At 48.6% G+C, this 22833-nt stretch overlaps 2 protein-coding genes across 6 annotated transcripts in view; both read right to left on the bottom strand.

Annotated features, from left to right (window-relative positions):
- The window catches only part of THOC5 (THO complex 5), a 31579-nt gene extending 26566 nt beyond the window's left edge, over window positions 1–5013 (bottom strand). For 2 of the 5 annotated variants that reach the window (XM_042910598.1, XM_042910602.1), the window contains exons 1-3: window positions 4787–4951; window positions 2440–2568; window positions 574–717 (exon numbers count right to left, since the gene is read on the bottom strand). In XM_042910598.1, coding sequence (XP_042766532.1) covers window positions 574–717; window positions 2440–2535 — 240 coding nt within the window. In that variant the 5' untranslated portion in view covers window positions 2536–2568; window positions 4787–4951. The other 3 variants (XM_042910600.1, XM_042910599.1, XM_042910601.1) reach the window with 3 other exon arrangements.
- Window positions 5014–5881: 868 nt separating this feature from the next.
- On the bottom strand, window positions 5882–22201 carry NIPSNAP1 (nipsnap homolog 1). Its single transcript, XM_042911051.1, has 10 exons — window positions 22078–22201; window positions 15374–15501; window positions 15132–15177; window positions 14777–14871; window positions 11063–11133; window positions 10775–10915; window positions 10423–10454; window positions 9987–10081; window positions 8751–8834; window positions 5882–7042 (listed from the first exon to the last, which is right to left on the bottom strand). Exons 1-10 carry the CDS (start codon window positions 22167–22169, stop codon window positions 6978–6980), a joined length of 849 nt encoding a protein of 282 aa, XP_042766985.1. The 5' UTR covers window positions 22170–22201; the 3' UTR covers window positions 5882–6977.
- Between the last annotated feature and the right edge of the window lie 632 nt (window positions 22202–22833).

Here is a 22833-nt window from a genome sequence, read left to right as displayed (position 1 = left end):
ACAGAATAACTTAAATGAACATACCAGAATTATAGCTATAAAGCTTGGCAACAGTAAAATATGATGTAATAATCATAACAATATTGGGCCAGGATAAGCACAAATAAGTGAGATTCTTGGCAATACATGGGTTTTGTTTTTAGTTAAACTGTTTAGTTTCTTTGCCTCAAAGTCTGGTTCATTCATTTAATACTAACAATTTCATTTTTGGTCTCTATAACATACCTGTACCTATCCATCCTTACAACAGCAAAGGAATTTACACATATCATCATTTCCCAACACCTACAAAATGCCTGACATGTAATAAGTATTAATTGGATGAACTGTCAAATTACACTTAGGAGAAAAATTAATTATCCTGTCCTTTTGTTACTCTAATTGATGATTGGGGAGCGATGAAATGTTTCAATAAATTAATAAGCACCATCTCTGGAGCCCACAGACTCCAACTGCCTGATCATGGTTAGGCCAGAAGACCAAGATCAGGAAGGGCTCTGGTGGGTGCAAAACAAGTCCATCCATGCAAACCCACCAGGTTCATGTCTGCCCCAAACCACTGCTACTCCTTACCACATCCTTGCCTCCTCGGCTCTTCAGGTCCTGGATCTCAGCCATGAGCCTCTGCAACTCCTGGCACGTGTACTTGTACAGCTCATAGTCTCTGCCAGGGTCCCGCAGGTCCACCTCAGCCTCCTCGCTGTAGTATTTACCTTCCTGTGGAAGCACGGATACATGCCTTGGGTGGGGAATAAAAGTCTCCCTGTTGGGACCAGGGACACTTGGCTGAAATCAGTAACAATGAAACCCCAAATCATGTCTCTAAAAAAATCTGGTCCTCAAGGTGCACCTGGCTGGCTCAATTGGTAGAGCATGCGACTCTTGATATCAGAGTTGTGAGTTCGAGCCCCCATGTTGGGTGTGGAGATTACTTAAAAATAAAATCTTAAAAAAAAAAAATTTGGTCCTCAAGTCAAATGTTTTCCTTCTTCTCAAAATGGAAAAGAATCCCTCTTTTTTTTCTTTCTAATTATAAAGTAATGCATGCTTGGTGTCAGAGACTCAGAATATAGTGAGCAGTATCAAAAACAAAATGAAAAGTTGCCTGTAATCTCACCTCCAAACTGAAACAACTATTTTTAATACTGTGGATAAACACAAATTTTATTTTTAAACAAAATGGAATCACACTGTCCATGCTATTTAGTGCAGTTTCTCATCCCAATAAATTAAATATCCATCAAAATGGCTGTGTGAGAATCCACTGTATAGATGAACCAGAATGCATTTAACCAAATTCCTACTGATGGGTGTTTAGATGGTCAAATCAAGCTTTAGCAGAGACTAAAATATCGTAATTGGTCACCCAGCCTTTGGAGTAAATGGAACACATCTCTTGAAGAGAGTTAGCTAATGATACTATATTGCATATTTGAAAGTTGCTAAGACAGTAGGTCTTAAAAGTTACCACAAGAAAAAAAAAAACTGTAACTACATACGGTTAATTAGACTTTTGTAGTGATCATTTTACAACATACACAGATTTCAAATCATTATACACTTTAAATTAATGTTATATGTCAATTACATCTCAATAAAAGAATTAATGCCTACACAACAGATAAGGTTTTTTCTTACTCTAGATTTCCTAAATCTGAGAAAAAGATCATTTTCTACTTAAATTCAAGCTCCTATGCTTCTCTAATCCAGTTAAAAAAAAAAAAAAAAGTAACCAACCAATCAAAACAATTAGGTCACAAATTAGCTTGACAGGAGCACCCAGGTGGCTCAGTCAGTTAAGCGTCCGACTCTTGATTTCGGCTCAGGTCGTGATCTCTTGGTTCATGGGATTGAGCCCCGAGCTAACAGTGCAAAGCCTGCTTGGGATTTTCTCTCCTACCCCTCTCTCTCTGCCTCTCCCCCACTTGCACACGTGGGCATGTGCTCTCCCTCTCTCAAGATAAATAAATAATCTCTAAGAAAAATTAGCTTGAGAGATTTAAAGACAGGGAAATAATAAAAGGAAGAACCTGCTGACAGCATGAGCTCTCAGGCCACAGAAGAGATTCTGCGGAGATGTTGTTCTGGTACTTTCTCAGTAGCTGACCAGAAATGCCACATCTCCAGTTTCTGGTGGTATGCTGCAGATACTGGCTTCTTCTGACTCTGGAAACTTGGGAGACACACACCATACTAGAATGCATTGTCTGTTCAGGCACTATTCATGTCTGATATAGGCTGGTTGGTTCTTGGAATGCTGCCGCTAAACCAAATGTGAATACTCAGGTTTTGTAGAACCAGGGGAATTCCAGGCACCTGGTCAAGCAGAGGCCACCTGGGAGGCCATCACTGTGACCCTCAGCTGCTGCAAACCCACAGCCAGGTGATTTGCCACAAGCTGTAATTTGTCAGCAGCATGGCAGCACTGGCTGATCTCACCTGTTCTGTGTCAGAACGGTTACGCTTGCCTTCAGATGGAGCTCCATCACTTCGGATCACTTTGGGCTTCCGTTTCTTGCTTGATTCTGATGACATGGTTGTTTGGTAATGTCAAGAGGAGATAGAGACCTGTTAAAAGGAGAAAACTTTTGCAATTTTCCAGAGTTGGAATTGGGAGATTTTCCTGGAGTCAGAATACTTAAGTCTAACTAGTAGTGCTGGCCACTAACAACTTTGGTAACTCAAAAAAAGGGTCACTCAGCCCTCCAAAGCTTCAGTTTAATCCTGTGTAAAAAGGGGAATTGGTCCTCAGCCTATCCAAAATGAATTCATCTTCACCTCCTTTAAAGGCGCCATAACTGGGGCGCCTGGGTGGCTCAGTTGGTTGAACGTCCGACTTCGGCTCAGGTCATGATCTCGCGGTCCGTGAGTTCGAGCCCCGAGTCAGGTTCTGTGCTGACTGCTCAGAGCCTGGAGCCTGTTTCACATTCTGTGTCTCCCTCTCTCTCTGACCCTCCCCCATTCATGCTCGGTCGCTCTCTGTCTCAAAAATAAATAAACGTTAAAAAAAAAAATTTAAAGGCACCATAACCACATCACTGACTAAACTCCGAAGCTTAGCATATATACCCGTTCCCAATACTATCGATTGATCACCGTGTGCTGGACCCGATCTAAGCACTTTACGGATATATACTCATTTGATCCTTATAGCAAACTTTTCAGGTAAGAACAAGTACCATTTTATAGATGAGAACACCGAGGCTCGGAAAGCCGAACGAGCTGCCCAAGGTTACACGGCTAGTTTGCTAAAGTTGGTTCCATCTGACGCCACATCAGTGCTCTTAACTACATTCTTGTAACACCAATGTGTCTCGCTACCATCTCAGCTGGCAATGCCGTCAACTCTTTGGTTGACCCTAAAACTTAAAAGAATAGAACCTACATTTTGTGGGGCTCTAGGGTCACAAAGCATCCTCCCCCTCTGCTACCTTTCCTGGTTGTCACCACAGCCCCTTGAGGTGGGCAGCACCATCTCCCTTAGCCCAAAAAACCTGCCACCAGCATTTACTGAAGGAGCCAATGGCTGATGGTAGTGAGTCAGAGAAGCCCTGAGTTGGAGTCTCCACTCTATTTATTTATTTATTTATTTAAAAAAAAATTTTTTTTTAACGTTTATTTATTTTTGAGACAGAGAGAGAGCATGAACGGGGGAGGGTCAGAGAGAGAGGGAGACACAGAATCTGAAACAGGCTCCAGGCTCTGAGCTGTCAGCACAGAGCCCGACGCGGGGCTCGAACTCACGGACCGCGAGATCATGACCTGAGCCGAAGTCGGACGTTCAACCGACTGAGCCACCCAGGCGCCCCTCTCCACTCTATTTTTTTTTTTTTAATTTTTATTTATTTTTTTATTTTTGGGACAGAGAGAGACAGAGCATGAACGGGGGAGGGGCAGAGAGAGAGGGAGACACAGAATCGGAAACAGGCTCCAGGCTCCGAGCCATCAGCCCAGAGCCCGACGCGGGGCTCGAACTCACGGACCGCGAGATCGTGACCTGGCTGAAGTCGGACGCTTAACCGACTGCGCCACCCAGGCGCCCCCCTCTCCACTCTATTTAACGGCTATGAGTCCTGAGACAAGTCACTTCACTGTTCTCTGGGCCTGTTTCCTCAGAGGAAATGAGAATAACAGTCCCTACCTCAGGGGTTGTTTTGGACATTGACACAGGAGGCATTCCTCTGGGGAAGGTGATGAAGATGACCTAGAAGTGGGACTGTAAATGGCACATGGATGATCTGAAATAATGCTGAACATCTAAGGAGGTCAATCCCTTTTCAATTCTTTTTAGAAACTTCCGATTGCTTCGAGGAGAACATCTCATTTTCCTAATTTGTCTTTAGCATCTGTGAACATCAATGTTCCTTTCTCAGCAAAAGGATTCTGTCTCAGAGCTTTAGACAATGCAATCTAGCCAGAGTTAGTCTGTTTTCATGTTAATTATGTTAACTTTTATCATTACTTTCTGCATACTGCCAAGTCTCCGTTTATGGGAGACCATCGAAATTTTCTCCTAAAACCAATTTACGTTTGCGAAGTAAAAAGTGACTCGATTAAAAACCTTAGCAAACAGTCTTAAAGGTAAATTGGGCAAAACCCAAAAAGGTGGGACGCGAAAGGCTGAAATGTGAGAAATCCTGACTTGGCTACACAGCAAAGAGACCCAGGCACACGTAAGCACACAATAAATGTGAGTTGTTATCACCACCACCATAGACATCGACAACGTCGTCGTCACCTAGAGCTGCATAGCGGGGCCCGAAGCTGCTGCTGCCAACATTTTCACCTGAAGAGACTGAGCGCGCGGCGCCGAGCGGCGGGGGACCCCGAAGAGTGAGCACGGAGAACTCGGGTCGGACTCCAGCCTGGGGACGCCCTCCGGGAAGTCCGCACCTCGGTCCCGGAGCGCCCTGCCCCGCCCCTCCGACCGGCCCCGCTGTCCCGCTCCAGTTCTCACCGCGTGCAGCCCCGAACCTGTCGCGGCCAGCGAGCCACTTCCGGCGGCGGAGAGAGGGCTTCCCAGGCACCATAGAGAAACGGAAGGAAAGAGCGGTCTGCCGGAAGCGAGGCGCGGAGGCCGGAAGCGAAGCGCTGAGGCCCTGGCCGGCCGCCGGCTCCCGGCGAAAGTAGCTCCTGGGCGGCGCGGAAGCAAGCGGCTTTGAGAGCGGTGTTTGTCAGGAAGGGTCACCAACACCCTCACGCTGTCCTCCAAAACCGGGAAACTGATGCTGCAAGGGCAGATTCTTAGGTACCCTGTTTACTCTTTGCCCAGAGCCTAAAGCAACGGCCCCCAACTAGTGCGCGCTCTGCTTCCGACTAGTTGAGTGAATGAGTTCGTCGTAGGTCCAAGATAACGCGAAAGCGTGGTAGTGGCAAGATTTGAAACTGCGGATATGCCTCCATGACCTGGATTCTTAACCACTGTCACATACACCCAAACATCCCACACTAGTGAGGGCTGCAAGCCAGGGAAGGCATTCATTCTCTGACACTTTTTTTCCCCCAAGGGTGCATCAGTAGTTTCCTCATTTTAGGCCTGGTTTGTCTAGGGCAGTCACAACTCTCATGCAGCATTTGACAGTATCAAGTGTTTTCTGCCCTTGGTATGAATTCTAAGGACAGGGTTAAGGGCTTTTGGTGTAAATCCTACTCATCCAGAGGTAGAAACACTAATGTCCTGAGTGCCTGGTTATGAAGGGCTGTCCCTTCTGCCATGGGGGTTTGGGAGGGTGCAGAGGCCCTTCCTGAGTATAGCTCAGGTAACAGAGTTGGGGGGGGGGGGCGCGTAAATCAGCCAGATGGAACTAGGAAACTGGCCCTGCCCTTAGCACCTGCCAAAGTTCCTTGCAGATGAAACACACACACACACACACACCACGGTTTATAGTAAATTTTTAATTGGTTCCATCAGTGACTCCAGCATAAGTTTTCCTGAAAGGGAGACAGAATCAAGCTACCTAGAGGTTGATGAGGTGTGGGGATCACTGAAGTCCCTGACCCCACTCCACATACCCAGTGGCCCAGTAGAATGAGGGTTGGGCTAATAGAATATGAAGAGAGAAAAGGAATTGCAGGGTGAGGGAAATACAGGCCCTGGCCCTCTCCTTAGCCTGCAGGAGTGAAAAAGGGGAGGAGACTCTCCCTACACAGCAGTGCTGGAGCTACACAGTCAAGTTCTCCATCTCATTATGTAGGGAGAAAGAGATGAGCCTCTTTCTGTCTTGTACTGGGAACCCCTTCCCAGGTGTTCTGTAACCTCTGTTCTATCTTCCCGATTCTGTATTCCAAATTCTGCAGTTCAAATCCAAGGTCTGGATTCTATGTTCTACCTTCTAAGTTCATGTTCCATTCTGTGACCCAGATCTTTCCCAGCTCCACCCCTTTTCCCAGCCTTTCTCAATGGAATATGTAGGATCTCACGCTGATTTTGCTAACTTTAGGGTTTTCTTCCCCTTTACTTCTTGAGGCAGTTTTAGGCTTTTCCCTGACAAGAGGGACTTGGCTCAGACTATCCAGCAAGTGGGTGGCCCAGTGGAGACCAGGGAGTTCCAGACAACCAGGCCTGGTCTGACTTCCTTCCTCCCCACCCCACCTCTAACCACTGGACACACTACCTTTTGTGTAAGTAAAGCTAAACTGAGGGCTTCCATGGTGATAACTAGGGAGTGGTGGCCTTGAGATGAGGAATCTTAGGGGGCAATGTGAGAATACATAAAAGGTTGCTGTTTTTCATCAGAGAAACTAAAAACTGCTTCCAGCACAGGGGAAGGGGTGGGCAGGGAAGGTGGGAAGGGCCTGGGCAGAGCTGCAAGTCCTCAGAACCCTGTCATCCTTCAGCTTCCCCTTTGTCTGAGCTGAGCACGAACCCCCAGAGTCATCCCACATCCGAAAGAAAACCAAGACAGCAGGACTGTGATCTCCTCTGTCCATTGGCTGCCCTGAGGGAGAAGGGGAAGGAGGCAGAGGCAGCGGCAGCATCACTGGAGAGGCGAGATCTTCAAAGGGATCATGATCCGAGACTCCATGTGTCGCACCAGTGGGACTGCGGAGAGAGAAACAGAGGTCACAGAGGGGGCAGAGGCAAACCAACCCCCAAAACTGGACTTTGAAGGAGGAGGAGGGGGCGCCTGGGTGGTTCAGTCAGTTAGGCGTCCGACTTCAGCTCAGGTCACGATCTCACAGTCCGTGGGTTTGAGCCCCTTGTCGAGCTCTGTGCTGACAGCTCAGAGCCTGGAGCCTGCTTCGGATTCTGTGTCTCCCTCTCTCTCTGCCCCTCCCCTGCTCATGCTCTGTCTCTCTCTGTCTCAAAAATAAATAAAAACATAAAAAAATTAAAAAATAAATTAAATTAAAAAAAAAAAAAAGAGGAGGCGGCCTAGGATGCTGAGACAGGGAAAGCCCCACTGCCTTCCTAGAACAGAGAGCGCCCAATTGTGGGATAAGAGGGGACTTGGGTGGTGCTGAGATGCAACATTCTTAAAGTTTCATAATTACATTTTTATGTTCCTGTATAGGTGAGAGAATAAGCAAAAAGTGATTTTGCAGATATTGCTTAGAACAAAAGCTAGGTGTAGAAGTAGGGGGATTTAAAGAAAAATATCAGGGGCACCTGGGTGGCTCAGTCAGTTAAGCGTCTGACTTCGGCTCAGGTCTTGATCTCATGGTTTGTGGGTTCGAGTCCCACGTCAGGCTCTGTGCTGTGCTGACAGCTCAGAGCCTGGAGCCTGTATCTCCCTCTCTCTCTCTGCCCCTTCCCTGCTCATGCTCTGTGTTTCTCTCTCTGAGAAATAAATAAACATTAAAAAAATTTTTTTTTCATTATCAAGAAAATAATTATTGCCATAGTATAGAAGGAGGATAAAAGCTATGAGGGTGTCCTCAAGTGGCTAATGTTTGCAAAACACTGATTTGGTTCAACAGATACATTTTATAGATGGGGAGGCTGCAGTCCATAGGTCAGCACAAGGTCACCCAGGAGGTCAGACTCCTCTTGCTCAGAATTGTTCAAACTTTACCAATTACCTCCAGTTCTTGTTAAAGTGCAGATTCTGATTCAGCAGCTGGGGGTGGGGGTTGAGATTTGGCATTTTTAACAAGCTTCCAGGATATACTGATACTGCCATTCAGCACCACACTTTCAAGACTGAGGCTCCTGCTAATTACTTCAGGAGATGCATTTTCCTCCACACCAGCTGGTAAGTGTGGATCCTTAAGTGTAAGCTCAAGGGGAGGGACAGGCTTCTTCTGTTCATTCTGTGTCCCCCAGCCAGCCACCCACTGCAGTTACTGGCACACAATCAACACTTGCTGACTTCACGTGGTTCTCTGGGGTCCCCGCAAGGTAGCAAACATGGAGAATAAAAAATTTGCTCAAAAAATTTGCACCTCCTCTGTGCCAGTCTGGAAGCACTTTCCAGAAATTAGCTCCTAGAATCTTCCATCCAGCCCTCCAAGGGAGGCACCATCACCATCTTACAGATGAGCCCTCAGTGTGTAGAACCATGCCTGAGGCCACAGTGCATTGGGACCACCTGTGTTTTCGTCCCCTGAGGCACTCACCTAGACCCACTGCCTAAATCACATGGAGTGTGCCACCAAGATCGAAACCTACTCACTGTCTTAAAAGCTTCCTAGCACTAGAGGTAATCAAGTGAGGCTTGATTTCCTTGCAGAGGGGATTCTATCCTCAGACTGGGCTCTTGGCAGATGACCTCCAAGGGCTAGGCTGATGCCCCAGCAGAAGCACTCACCTGTGTAGTAGACATTTTGGTCCCAGCCCCTCTTCCTCCAGGCAGCATTTCGAGTCTCCTCCCGAGACTGTAGGTCTTTATAGGCTGTAGGAAAGGCATTGGCTCATTCCATGGGCATAGAGGATCTGGTTCTATACCTAGCACAGAGCCCTCTTCCCATTGCCCCAAACCCTGTCCTGCTGTCTCTCCCCAGTGCCTCAGACTGTTACCACACACTGTCTGCTCTGACGATCTCATCCAATTGTACATTTGTTGACAACATCCACCTTTCTATTTCCAGCCCAGAACTCTCCCTCGGGCTCCAGAGCCATATATCTGGTGCCCACTTGTGTCTCCACTTGGATGTGACAGCACCTTAAAGGCAACATTTCCAAGGGCCAAGATTACACTCTTGACTCCCTCAACCTGCCCTTCCTAGGGTCTCAGTAAGAGACACACAGTTAGCTGCTGAAGCAGGAATCTGGAGTTCTCTCCCTGCCTCACCCCACACAGACAATTCATCCACAAAGCCCACTGGCCTCACCTCCAGACTAATGAATCTGTGGCCTTTTCAGCATCCTCGCTGCCACCACATTAGGCCAGGCCACCATCCTCCTGAGCCCATCCGCCTGAACTAGTATAACCATCTCCTGATGCCCCACTGCCTCTCTTGTTCCCCTACAAACTCTCTCCAGCAAAGCACATGGCAACCAGAGCAATCATAGTGGAATACAAATCAGGTCATGTGCTTAAAATGCTGCAGCAGCCTCCCACTGCATTTAGAATAAATCCCACTTGTCTCCACAACCTGCAAGGCCCAGCCTGATCTGGTCTGTCCCTATCTCCTCACACCCATCCCTATCTCCACACTGGCCTCCTCTGCACTCTTCAAAACCCTGAAGGGGTTTTCTCCACCACAGGGCCTTTGCACATGTTGTTCCCTCTACTTAGAATGCCTTTCCCTGGCAATTCACAAGCTGGCTCCTTCTCATCCTTTAGCAGAGCTAACATTTTACCTCCTTAGAGAGGCCTTCTTTGTCTATCCAAGTCATTCCCGTTTGTTTCATCATTTTTCCCTGCGTCTTCATTATTTGTAATAACCCAAAATGATGTTTTTGTGTTAGTTTATGTCTGAGGTGGTGTCCCCCTCTGTTGGAACATAAGCTCAAAAGGGCACTAATATATTTGCGTTGTCTATATAGAGTGACAATGGAGAAACGGGACAAGCAGAAGGCCCCTGGAGGGTTCCCAGCCTACCCCAGAGATGGTGCACAACGTAGAGCTCGCCTATCTGCGAGAAGAAGCCGCCCACTGCCTCCTGGTTCTCTTGCCGGTACTTGATGGCCCGCGCCCTAGGGACAGCAGAAGAGTGTGGAGCAGGGACCAGGGCGAGTGCAAAGGGCCCTATGAGGTGTCACCAGGCTGATTTCTTAGCCACACCTCAAGGGAGGAGCCTGAGGGTAGGACCCCCCAGTTCTCAGAGATGATCAGGGAAGGGGGTGACAGAGGTACAGCCGTGGGCTGGGTATTCTGCTAGAAGAGGGTTCACATCCTGGTTGGATCCTTCTCCTGGATCCACAAGGAGCAGAGGATGCCGGGTTCCCTGACATATGGCCCTGGGAAAGGTGGGATGCCAGGGAACTAAGCAGGATAGGTAGGCAAGGTCCCCCCAACCCCAGGCACTGCCACTCACCAGTTGTTCCCCCACTCAATCATGGTTCCTGGCTGAAAGAGAACCAGGGGAAAGAGTGGAAATGAGCCCCATCTCAGATTCCAAATGTCACGGCTGGGTAGAGGGGGGAAACTGTTATGTCTCCCCAACCCCAGGGGCCACTTGGCCTCATTCAAGGGTCCTGACTTGTACCTGGGTGTGCATGTGTGCACACGTGTGTACATACCTCTATTCTGAACCCATAGGGAGGGAGAGGCCAGAAGCCCCAGTCTGGGTGCTGGGGCACAGGACCCACCCACGTCGGTGTATCTGTAAAGCACCACCACAGCAGGGAAGGTGGGAGGCAGGCAGGGATCTGGTTGGGAGGAGGCACCTTGAGTTTGTATGTCCTCAGCTCATAGATGTTGGGGCCTGCTCTGGGCTGTGGCTCATTCCAGAAGCTGAATTCAAGGAGCATCTGGTTTCTCCTGGACAGCAGCATCTGGCTCCGCTCCTTTCGGAACTCCAGGTACTCCTGTGGGTGTGGCAGTCTGGGCATGGCAGCCACGAAGAGCCCCCCACCCTGGCGGTGTATCTCATGGGGTAGTGGTAGCAGCCCCCAGCACAGGGCTGAGCCAGAGCCAATATTCCAGAGAGGTTTGTGGAACAGATGCCGACATACCTTGTTGTTTTTGAGTTTGTTCATGCAGTCCATGAGGGCTGGGTAGCCACCTGAGAATCGCCACAGGTGTACTGTTGGGGGGTGAGGAAAATAGGAGGTACAGGTCAGGGGGCTGCTGGGACCCTGCCCTGCTTACCCTAAGGCTGGCTAAGTGTGTATGAGATGGGGCAGTCTCCAGCTGAGTTCCCTTTGCCCTGGTAAGGGACAGTGCTAGACAGGGGATTTCCCCAGACACAAGCCCAGTAGGCCTAGGTTTGAACTCCAGGTCTGCCAGGTGGCCTTTGACCGCCCCCCCAAGCCCTTGACGTCCTCATCTTGAAAATGGGAATAATGTTTCCACCCAATCTTCCTTAAATAGCACAAAAGGATCAGGTGTGTCCTTGTACCCAAGGTGCAACAGCACACCAGGCCTGTGAGGGACAGGATGGACAAACAGGGAGAGTAGGCCTGATGGGCTGAGATGGAACATTCTTAGTGAATTAAAAAAAAAAGAAAGAAAGAAACCAAGGAACAGAACAGCATGCACAGTATGCTAGCACATGTGTTTAGGGGTGGGGAGACATATCCAGAGATGCTGGTCTTTATACCATCTCTCACTGGAGACCCAAGAGATTGTGACAGAAGATGCCCCTGGGGCAGAGAATTGAGGCCCAGGTATTGTGGGCGGGAGGGAGCCTTGCTTTTTATTGAAAACTCTTGTGTACTGTTTGAATTTTCTATCATAGCCCCTCTGCTGGGTCAAATAGTATTCCCCTGCCCCTTATGTTCATGCCTACCCAGAACCTCAGAATAGGACCTTATTTGGAAATAGGGTCTTTGTAGATATAATCAAGCTAAGATGCTGTCATATTGGTGGGACCTAAATTCAAAGACTGGTGTCCTTATATGAAGAGGGAGACTTGGACACAGACACAAAAAGGACACCATGTGAAGACGGAGGTACACAGGGAGAATGCTATGTGGTAACGGAGGCAGAGACTGGGGTGATGCATCTACAAGCCAAGGAAAGCCAAGGATTTCCAGCAAAAACCAGAAGGTGGAAAAGGCAAGAAAAGCCTTTAGAGAGCGCGGCCCTGCCAACACCTAGATTTCAGACCTCTGAGCTCCAGAACTTGAGAGAATAAATTTGTTGTCTTAAGCCACCTAGTAGTTGGCACTTTGTTATGGCAGCCGTAGGAAACTACTACACCTTCCAATAATAAAGGTGGAAGAGAAAAAAGGAAACAGTCTTGTCACCCTTGGGAGCATGGCTGAGGTCGAGAGAGGAAGGTCTCCAAAGGGAGACTAGAGCTGAGGGCAGTTGGCTGACCAGTGGTTTGGAAACACAGACTTTTGTTCCTTCCCATCCCCAGCCTATCCCTTACCTGCCTTCTGACCCCATCTGTATACCTTGATTCTCCTCTCTGCAAAATGGTCTGACCTGAGAGTTTAAAGGCCTCTTTCCCAAGGGAAACAGCAAAAATACTATATGGATGGAAGTCTACCAAGCTCAGGAATGCTGACCGGTAGAAGAGGGATAAACATCATACTGGGGACCAATAGGGAAAAGTTACAGGAAAGGAATCCTAGGTCCACGAAAAGACAGTTTTCTAACAATTGCAGTGCTTTCTCTAGGAGATAGATCAACGGTTCTTCTATGTTCATTAAAATGTAGATTCTTGGGGTGCCTGGGTAGCTCAGTCGGTTGAGCGGCCGGCTTCGGCTCAGGTCATGATCTCACAGTCCGTGAGTTCGAGCTCTGCGTCGGGCTCTGTGCTGACAGCTTAGAGCCTGGAGCCTGTTTCAGATTCTGTGTCTCCCTCTCTCTGACCCTCCCCCATTCATGCTCTGTCTCTCTCTGTCTCAAAAATAAATAAACGTTAAAAAAAAAAATTAAAAAAAAAAATGTAGATTCTTGAGCCCTACTTCTAGGGGATGGCTTGGGGTGGGGTGGGGGTCTCTGCTCCCTAGCTGATTCTACACAAGGGACGACACCTCAAGATACACAAAATTTAGGACATGCTTTAAAAGTTCAGGATCCCATCCCTCAAAGTTCATTTCCCAACTAGCAAATAATTAAGAGAATCCAAGGACTATAGCTAGAGCTGATTGATTAAGTTGTTCCTAATATGGGAAAATGGTAGGGGCTAAAGCTCAAGACAGTTTGCTCTTCTCTTATCCACCTAACAATGTCTCAATGTCTGTTACAGAAACAGAATACATGATCAAGGGAATCTGTCTGTAAGACACTGATTTTTTTTTTTTTTTTTTTTAAGACACATACAATTATCAGGGCTGTGGAAGGATGAGATAGGTTTGCTTATTATGGAGTGAGTTCCCCATTACTAGGAGTGTTCAAGGGACACTTAGAAGACCCTTTATCAGGACTGTTGCAGAAGAGCTCCCTGTGCTATACAGAGTCTAAATCAGCATGTCCAAAGGACTTTTTGCTATAATAGAAATGTCTTATGGGTGTGCTGTCTAACACAGTAGCCACGAGCCACACGGGTCTATCAGTGGACACTTGAAAGGTGGCTAGTGTGACTGAGGAACTGAATTTTTCCTTTTCTTTAATTTTAACTAATTAAAAAAAATTTAATGTTTATTCATTTTTGAGAGACAAAGAGACACAAAAAGGGCACCATGTGAAGATGGAGGTACACAGGGAGAATGCTATGTGGTAACGGAGGCAGAGACTGGGGTGATGCATCTCCAAGCCAAGGAAGGGGCACAAGTGGGGGAGGGGCAGAGAGAGACAGAGACACAGACACAGAATCTGAAGCAGGCTCCAGGCTCTGAGCTGTCAGCACAGAGTCTGACATGGGGCTTGAACCCACGAACTGCGAGATCATGAGCCGAGCTGAAGTCAGATACTTAACCAACTGAGCCGCCCAGGTGCCCCTAATTTTAACTAATTTAAATTTAAATAGCTACATGTGGTTAGTGGCTACTGCCCTAACAGTGCAGTCTAAATACCAGGGACCCTTTGAGTGAATGAGATGCTGTGAGTCAAATTTATGTGTGCCAGCCTAGCAGCTGGTGCCAAGGGCAGGGTGGGTCTCTGGGGGAGGGATAGTGCATGCTATGGGGACCTCCGGGAGGCTATAAGGAACCAGCTCAGACAAGAGCCTCTGTGAATTCCATAAGTATGTGCTACATATAGGGGATTCGGTAGTAAAGACAGACAGGGACCCCTCCATCCCAGAACTCACCACCTATACGGGGAAACAAGCAAGCACAATATGGGGTGCACGATTGGGGCTGTGAAGAGGGAAGTCAGGGGAGGTGCCTGACCCCGCTTAGGTGGAGAGGATCAGGGAAGGCTTCTAGGAGGAGGTGAGGTCTACACCAAAACAAAGGTTGAGCAGAGGGGTGAGCCAGGTAAAGTGGGCAAGGGAAAAAGGATGTTTCCAGCAGAAGAAACAGCAGGAACAAGAGTCTGGAAGTGGAGGGTGAAATGGTCAATCTGGAGAACTGCAAGAAGTCCTGAGTGGGAGAGCACAGGAAGCAAAGCAAAGAGGATGTGGCACAGAAGGGCTCACAGAGCCTCGTGGGCCACCCTGAGGGCAGACAGGAGCCACAACAGGTGTCTAAGCAGTAGAGTGAGCTGAGGAGGACTGCATTATGAAAGATCTCTCTGGGTGCCACTGTGGAGGGTGTGGAAGGTGGCTAGGCATGACAGGTGTCAGAGATCCGGGCTGGGCGGCAGTAGCACTGGGGAGGTGGGCACCTCACCTGCCTGGTCCTGCTCCCCGTACCATGTGTTCCAGTTGCCCACGAGTGAGCAGGGGTAGTCCTCATCCAGGTGCAGCTTGGGCAGCACAGCTTCCCTGGGGTGGAGGGGAGGGGGACAGAGAGAGGGAGGAGGGCTCACATCAGCCACCAGGGTCCCTGAGATAAGGGTTCCAACTCAGGCCCTCAGGGCTGAGCCTGAGTGTCCCCATCTCTAAGATGCAGAGTCTGGACAATACATCTTTAGGACTTCTGGCTCTGACATCTACATCTCCTAGATCTCTGCAGGGAGAACAGGGCTGGGATGGAGTCTCCAACCCAAGCAGGGAGGGATGAGCAGATGGAGGAGGATGCTCACGTCAGGCTGTTGTAGGCATCCAGACACTCGGGCTTCACATTGTGAACTGCAACAGAGGACAGAAAATGGAAGGTGAAGCAGGGTGTGTGTGTGTCTGTGGGGAACTGGGGTGGGGGACGTCCCACAGACCAGGGCTCCCAGGATAGCTCAGGATGTCCCAGCCCCTCTCCTGTCCCAGTTGAAGCCTTGCTGGCCCCCAGAGGCCCCAGGAGGGCTGGCGGGCTGGCTCAGCAGCCACTCACACTGGATCTTGTAGAGGTTGCTTGTTTCCTTCTTGGACAGCAGGGTGGAGTGGGCATCCTTCCGGGGATCCACCTTGTGCACAAAGAGGGAGCGGAACCAGCTACCTTCATTGTCCTTGGAATAGAAGCTGCAGGACAGAGGAGTTCAGGGGGGCAAGCGGGGTGGGGGGGAGCCCTGGCTTTTCCATCGGCTCCGATATCCTGTTCCTCCATCCCTCAGATGTCCTGAGGAACCCATATTTCTAGGAATGGAGCCAAAGAATCCAGTGGCAGACCCAGAGTTTAAAATGTCACTGGAGTCAGCTGAGCAGACCTGGTCCCTTTTACAGAGGTCATGGCTACCCACTTTGCTTCTTAAAGTTTTGCAAGGCCTCAGGAGGCCAGGGGAAGAGCCCCACCTCCCACCTCTCTCCTCCCTCCCTCCACTTTTCCCTTTCCAAGAGGTTCCTTGGGGCACACATCTGCAGCCTCTTGCCAAGAAAATCAACCCTAAAACCACCTTGCCTGATGTCCAAAACCTGACAGTGCAATGTATCTTACCAGCCTTCCTTGCTGTCCCCTCCCTCCAACCTGTGTACTCCACTCTCCAGATGTGCTCCTCCCTGAATATACCAGGCTCTTTTACTCAGTGCTTTCTTTGCAATTTCTGTCCCCTCTGACAGAAGGTTACACTCATTGTGCTCCCCAGTACCCACACTACACTTGACCTGTGCCTCTTCCCAGTCCCCATAAATGGAGAGCCAAAGAAAATTAAGCTTTGTCCTTGAAGAAGTCACAGTCCACTGGAAAAAACAGGCTTTGGAACATAATTATAGCCAGAGGTATCTGGGAGAGCCTAGGTGAGCAAGCCTCTGGCAGTCTGGGCAAACCCTCCAGAGGAGGTGATCTAACCAATCTCTGAATCTCCAGGGCTGATTTGGCAGATAACAGCAGATAGGGTAAAAAGGCATTGCAAGGCAAGACTCATTCATTCATCCAGGCAACATTTAATTGACATTATCCACCCTGTGTGCTTGGCTAAGGTGCCTTGAAAAATGAACAAAGGAATGAAGTACTCTGTTCAGAGCAGGGGACCTGCCACCTGGTCCTGCCATACCCTAACTATACTTCCCACACAAGGTCCCAGCAGGGGCGGGCTTTTTTTTTTTTTTAGGTGGCCAGAGGCTATAAATCTTTTTGCTTAATAGCAGTGGTACAACTTGTAGTCAGGCCTGAAAAGCAATTCTCATGTTGGATGATTTCTAGCCAGAGAGCCTGGCCCTTAAGTGCCAGCAAGTGTACTTTTTCGATCTTTTTCTGTGGCTAGAATAAATGTCTTGGCAAATCAAAGTATTATTTTTTTCCAAAATATGGAGCAGCCACTGAGACTGATGAAATTAAAAAAGCATCTTAAAGTAGTAAACCATTTATATGAACACAGAGAAAGATGAATGAGGATTTGTCCCAAACCAAATACTGCTTACCTGGGAGAGGGGAGAAGATGGTTAAATTTTTCTTTACTCACTAAAGCTTTTTGGAAAGCTAAAAAAATAAAATTGTTTAAAGTGTTTCTGAATTCACAGGCTTTCTGTCATTGTGCATGTATTTGTTTCATTAACAAAGAACAAAAAAGATGATTATCATCGGGGCGCCTGGGTAGCTCAGTCGGTTGAGTGCCCAACTCTTGATTTCAGCTCAGGTCATGATCTCATCTCATGGTTGTGAGATGGAGCCCCATGTTCAGTTCTGCGCTGAGAGTGGAGCCTGATTCAGATCTCTCTCCCTCTCTCTGCGCCCCACCCCCCCACTTGTGCGTGCACTCTCAAAATAAATAAACATTAAAAAAAAAAAAGACAATTATCATCAGATGGGCAGTGTGGTTCTATGAAATTTGGGGACCAGAATATAGCTTCGCTATAGATACTTTAGCTGAGGACATCGTCTGTGTCAGGGATCTGTGATCAACTTGTCAGAAGCATGATCCTGCTGCATCTACGTAAAGTTGACATAGGGTTGATACTATTAGGGTCCCCATTTTTAAGATGTGAAAATAGTCAGGGGGTTTAAGGAACTTGCCCAAGGTCATATGGTAAATCAGGGGCAGAGCTGAGACAAGAAGAAACCCAGAACTCTTTCCTCCAAAGTTGGCTCCCACCTCCAGTTTGAGCACTGACTTGGGGAGCATCAGGCAGATACTGTGAAGAACCAGGACTTTCAACAAAGCCACTGGCAGAGAGATCCGAACTTTGATTTGAATGTAGAGGGGATGCTTCCCTTGGAAGGGGTGGTGGCAGGGAAAACAATGGCTCCTACTCACTGTCAACCAAGACCTTTGCTCCAGGACTGGGCTTTGAGTAATTTATTAACATCAGTACTGACCAAGATAAACAGCCAGGAGGTCAGCCCTTGGAGACAGAGCCTGGGGGCTAGAATGCTCTTCACTCCAGGGGAATGGCAGGGGAATCCAGGAGCTCTGATGGGCTCCCATCTCTTCCCACAACTCTCTCATCTTTTATGCCTATGGGCCTCAGTTTCCCCGTGTGTCAAATGAGCAGGCTAAAGCAACCTATCTCTAAAGATCTTTTCTCAGGCAAAACCCAAGATGGGACCTGTCCAAGATCCCAGGACAGGGTCTGAACTCCAAGCCAGTGTCCATAGGTTCACATTTTCAAGAATTCAAATTTCATTTTCTCAGTGAAATCATAACATTCTCCTGCCCCTGAACGCCCCGACCCCTCTCACCCTGCTCTCTGTTTCTGTAGCTCCTTCTATCACATTATACTTTTTTCCCCCTTATTATATGCCTTGTTTGTTGTCTGCTCCAGTAGAAGCAGCCCCAGATGGACAGGGATCTTATCTGTCCCTTGTATCCCCACTGCCTGGAATGGTGCTGGGCACCTGGCACGTGCTCAGTCTGTGTCTGGAAAACAAATGAAGGAGTGAGGGGACACTAAGACAGAGCCGCTTGAAGATGATGAAAGTTGGAAGGAAATAAATTAAAGGAAGGGTGGTTCAGAGTGTGGACGCAGGACTCAGGGTCCCTTTCCCTCCCCACCACCACCAGCAGAATTAGTGCTTAAGAGCACAGGTTCTGGATGAATCCAGGTTCTAATCTCAGCTCAGCTTCATCTCTTTGAGCTTTATATTCCTCATCTGTAAAATAGGGGCGTTAGGATGGATCTTTTAGAGAAAGGTCCTGACAAGGTAGTGCAACTAACATCACTGTTCCTACCAAACTTCCTAACTCATCTCCCAGCTCCCACTCTTTCCCCACTTTTCCTAATCTGCCCATCCATCTTTGTAAAGCACCATTTGGATGATGCTATTGTTCTGCTCTAAAGTCTTCTGTGGCTCCCCACTGTGTACAAAACAAAGGCTGGATGTCTCCACTTGGAATTCTAGCTCTCATGTACTTTGCCAAGCTTTCCACAGATCCAAGATTCCCTATCCCAGTGGTTCTGAAACCCACCACTAATAATGTCATCTGAGAAATTCTCAGGGCCCATCCTAGACATACAGCAGCAAAAACTCTGGGGGTGGGCCTAGCAATCTGGGTTTTAACAAGCCCACCAGGGGACTGCTCAACTTTAAGGATCAGTGCTCTAGAGCAGTCCTAATTTCTTTCCCTCCCCACAACCCTCCCTACCCCCCCCATGTAATCTCAGAAATGCCAAAGATTTTGGTATCTAAACTATATTAAGAATGCCTCTTAGGCCTAGAAAAACACAACGCAGCTTTGTATACTCTGCAGGAAAGATCTGCCCGGATTTCCATAAAAACACCTCTCTTATTTCTCCATGGGCCCTTTCATCCTTTTCATAGAAGTATGTCTTATCTCCCCAGCCACACTGGAAGCCACTAATGTCCTCCCATCCCCCCCAGGGTACAAAGCACAGTGCTTTTGGCTTGGGAGTTGCTCAACAAATATTTGTCTCAGATGAGAACTTTTCGGTAGATGTCACATTTGCACTCTCAATAGTGATCAACAATCCGACACCCTGCAAAATGAAATTGCTCAAGAATGTTCTCAGCTCTATGCACACTCTGAAACACTCTTGTGTTTTGAGTTGGCTGATTATTTATTTATTTATTTATTTAATTTATTAATGTTTATTTATTTTTGAGAGTGAGAGAGAGCGCACATGCAAGCAGGGGAGGGACAGAAAGACACACACAGAATCCGAGGCAGGCTGTAAGCTCTGAGCTGTCAGCACGAAGCCTGACGCATGGCTCGAACTCCAGAACCGCAAGATCATGACCTGAGCCGAAGTTGGACACTCAACCGCCTGAGCCACCCAGGCACCCCTGAGTTGGCTGACTTTAGAAAGGACCATGTATCTGCTTGATTATTCCAGAAGTGTATGTTTAGAAGACATACATAAGAGCTAAAAGAACTGAAGTTCTGGGGGTGCCTGGGTGACTCAGTCGGTTAAGCGGCCAACTTCAGCTTAGGTCATGATCTCACGGTTTGTGAGACCGAGCCTCATGTAAGGCTCTCTGCTGTCAGCGCAGAGCCTGATTCAGATCCTCTGTCTCCCACTCTCTCTGCCTCTCCCCCACTTGCGTGCACATGCTCTCTCTCTCAAAAATAAATAAACATTAGATAAATAAATAAACAAATAAATAAATAAATAAAAGAACTGAAGTTCTGGAGCACCTGGCTGGCTCAGTCAGTAGAGCATGTGACTCTTGATCTTGGGATAGTGAGTTCAAGTGCCCCATATTGAGTGTAGACCTTACTTAAATAAAGCATAATAATAACAGTAATAAAAATAAGAGAACTAAAGTTCTGTTAACAGGATTACTGGTACAGCAGTAGTAACAACCGCTGTTTATTAAGCAATTACTATGTGCTAATCTGCATGACACGTATTTGAGAAAAATGAAGCTCAAGGATGGTTAACGGCCGAGAGGATTCCAACCCACATCCATCTGACTTTAAAGCCCACACTCTTATCTCCATCCCAGCAGTCCCCAAACCTCGGAGGTCAGAAAGGCTGCTACCTGTCCCTCTAGTGACTCCAGAGAGATATGGGATGGCCTAAAGGTCAACAGGAGGGGATGTTCCCAGGTATCTAAAAGGCATAAGTAACTGTAAAGCAGTCCCTGAGCGACGTGGGAAGCATTAGTCCAAGAGCCTTCACAGCAAGCCTGCAAAAACGCCCAGCAGATCATCATCACCACTTTACAGAGAAGGAAACCGAGGTTCACAGAGGTTCTAGTGCCCAAGTCAAGTGAGTAAGTGAGGAGCAGCAGGCTGCCTTATGTTCCACGCTCCTTTTGTGGTCTCTGGATATTTGCCACACAAATGGCTCTACCACCTACCGATTCTGGTACCCTGGGGAAGTGAGGTCCCAATCCCAGCCTTGATTTCCTCATCTGGAAAACAAGGAGCTCACAGAAGATGATCTCCCCAAGGCCATTTCAGCCCTGATATTATGAGGAGTTCGTGCAGAAACTGTTAGAACAAGGGCAATATCTGTTGCATGTTTACCAGGGGCTAGAAGCCTCACATACATGGCCTTTTTCACCCTCAACAGCTCTATGAGATACAGACTATTTTATCACCCCTTTTGCAGATGAGGAATCTGAGACTTCAAGAGGCCAAACGACTCACCCCACTAAGAAAGGCTGAGTTAGATATGCTGGCGCTAAACTCCAGGCTCTTTCCATGATACCAGCTTTCTCCCCAATTATTGGGCGGACAGGGTGGGGGGAACACACTCAGCTCCTCTTTCCCAATGACCCATGAGCCACAGTGCACAGTGCTCTAAGATCTCATGGCAAGGTCTCACAGAACTCTGAAGCTTCAAGCCTAGGCTGCTGGAGAGGAGGGCCCCCTGCTTCTTTTTCGCACACAGGTGGGGAGACAGGTGTCTTCACTTCTTGAGCACACACTGTCCTGAACCCTGTGCTAGGGGCTGGATTAACAGAAAAATGACATGACAGGCTAGTCGGGCAGACAAGCAAGTGTGTATAGAGGGTGATGAGGGGATGGGGAAAGTACAGGCCGCTGGAGACGCAGGAGGGAGGGGCCGCCCAGGGCTGTTCAAGGAGGCCAAGCCCTGCCTCAGTCCAGAGCAGGGCCCAAAGAAAAGCCCAGGCTGAGAGAACTGCCTCTCCCAGGAGGCCACCAGTTGTGGTGCAAAGAGCACTGTCAGGAGACCTGGGTCCGGACCCAATGCCACCTCCGGACACCAGAGGGAGTGACCTTGGGCAACTCCCATCCCTTCCCAGGCCTCCTTTGCCCCACCTGTACTGTTCAGGATTGGGGAGCAAAGGGTCTGTGTAGCCATGGCCCTTGGGGGTCCCCTATTGCTATCCGTATCTCTTCCCCCCAGAACTTCCGAGGGAGGAGCTGCCTCTCCTAGAAGGCCCCAGTAGGTGTTATTTCACAATCATCTCAAAGGCCTAGAAAAGAAGCCACTTCTGCCCTCTGCCCGGCTCCCACTCTCCAGGGCCCAAGGCATGTCCCTCTCATTCACCCCATCTTTCATCCTGTGCCCAGAGCCAGGTATCCATTAGGACAAAGACCCTGCGCCTACCTTTACCATTTCCCCCATTCTTTGCTGAGAGCTCTTCCCTAGGCCTAGATCTTGCTCCCGCCTCTAACCCATATAGATTCCAAGCCGGAGTCTGTCCATTCCTCTGACCAAGACCCTGGTCCCCTCCCCAGCACTCCCCGCGCGCGCGAAGCGCTCCCCCATCCCTGCCCCGGCTCTCACCGCGCGGCAGCCGCAAGGTCCCCTGCTCCGGGCTTCGGGCGCCCCATCAACCGTCGCGTTGCCGCAGAGATGCTGCACAGCCGCGGAGCCATGTTGGAGCGGCGCAGGTTGAAGGAAGCCCCCGCCCCGAAACCGGCGACGGGGCGGGGCGTGAGTAAGCCCCGCCCCACCGCGTAGACCGCTTCCTTCTGCAAGCAGCCAGGTGGGCGTTTCCGCCGGGCGTCCCCCAACTCCACAGAGTTAGAGCTGAAGTCAGACTTTTGTTTTCAGAACTCCTGCAGCTCTGGTATTGACTTGCTCTGTGACCTTGACCAAGGCCTTTGCCCACTCTGGGCCTCAGTGTCCACCTCGGTAAAATGGGAGCATGGAACAATGGCACTAGGGATTCTTGTTTTTGTTTTTTTTTAAATTTATATTCAAGTTATCACATAGTGCAACAATGATTTCAGTAGATTCCTTAATGCCCCTTACCCATTTAGCCCATCCCCCCATCTCACAACCCCTTTGGCAACCCTCTGTTTGTTCTCCATATTTAACAGTCTCTGGGGTGCCTGGGTGGCTCAGTCGGTTGGGCAGCCGACTCCGGCTCAGGTTCTGATCTTGTAGTCTGTGAGTTCGAGCCCCGCATTGGGCTCTGTGCTGACAGCTTGGAGCCTGGAGCCTGCTTCGAATTCTGTGTCTCTCTCTCTTTCAAAAATGAATAAACGTTAAAAAAAAAAAAAAGTCTCTTATGTTTTGTCCCCCTCCCTGTTTTTA

This window comes from Panthera leo, chromosome D3, assembly GCF_018350215.1.
Source record: "Panthera leo isolate Ple1 chromosome D3, P.leo_Ple1_pat1.1, whole genome shotgun sequence".
Classification (NCBI taxonomy): Eukaryota; Metazoa; Chordata; class Mammalia; order Carnivora; family Felidae; genus Panthera; species Panthera leo.
Note: the sequence above shows the minus strand (reverse complement) of the source record. Positions and strands in the feature narration are given on the sequence as shown.

Coding starts and splice junctions, on each gene's coding strand:
- NIPSNAP1 (XM_042911051.1), bottom strand. CDS start 22,169: ATGGCTCCGCGGCTGTGCAGCATCTCTGCGGCAACGCGACGGTTGATG. Junction 8,835..9,986: donor CGTTGTGCACCATCTCTGGG/GTAGGCTGGGAA, acceptor CCTTTCCTACAG/CCTATAAAGACCTACAGTCT. Junction 7,043..8,750: donor CCAAAATGTCTACTACACAG/GTGAGTGCTTCT, acceptor CTCTCTCCGCAG/TCCCACTGGTGCGACACATG.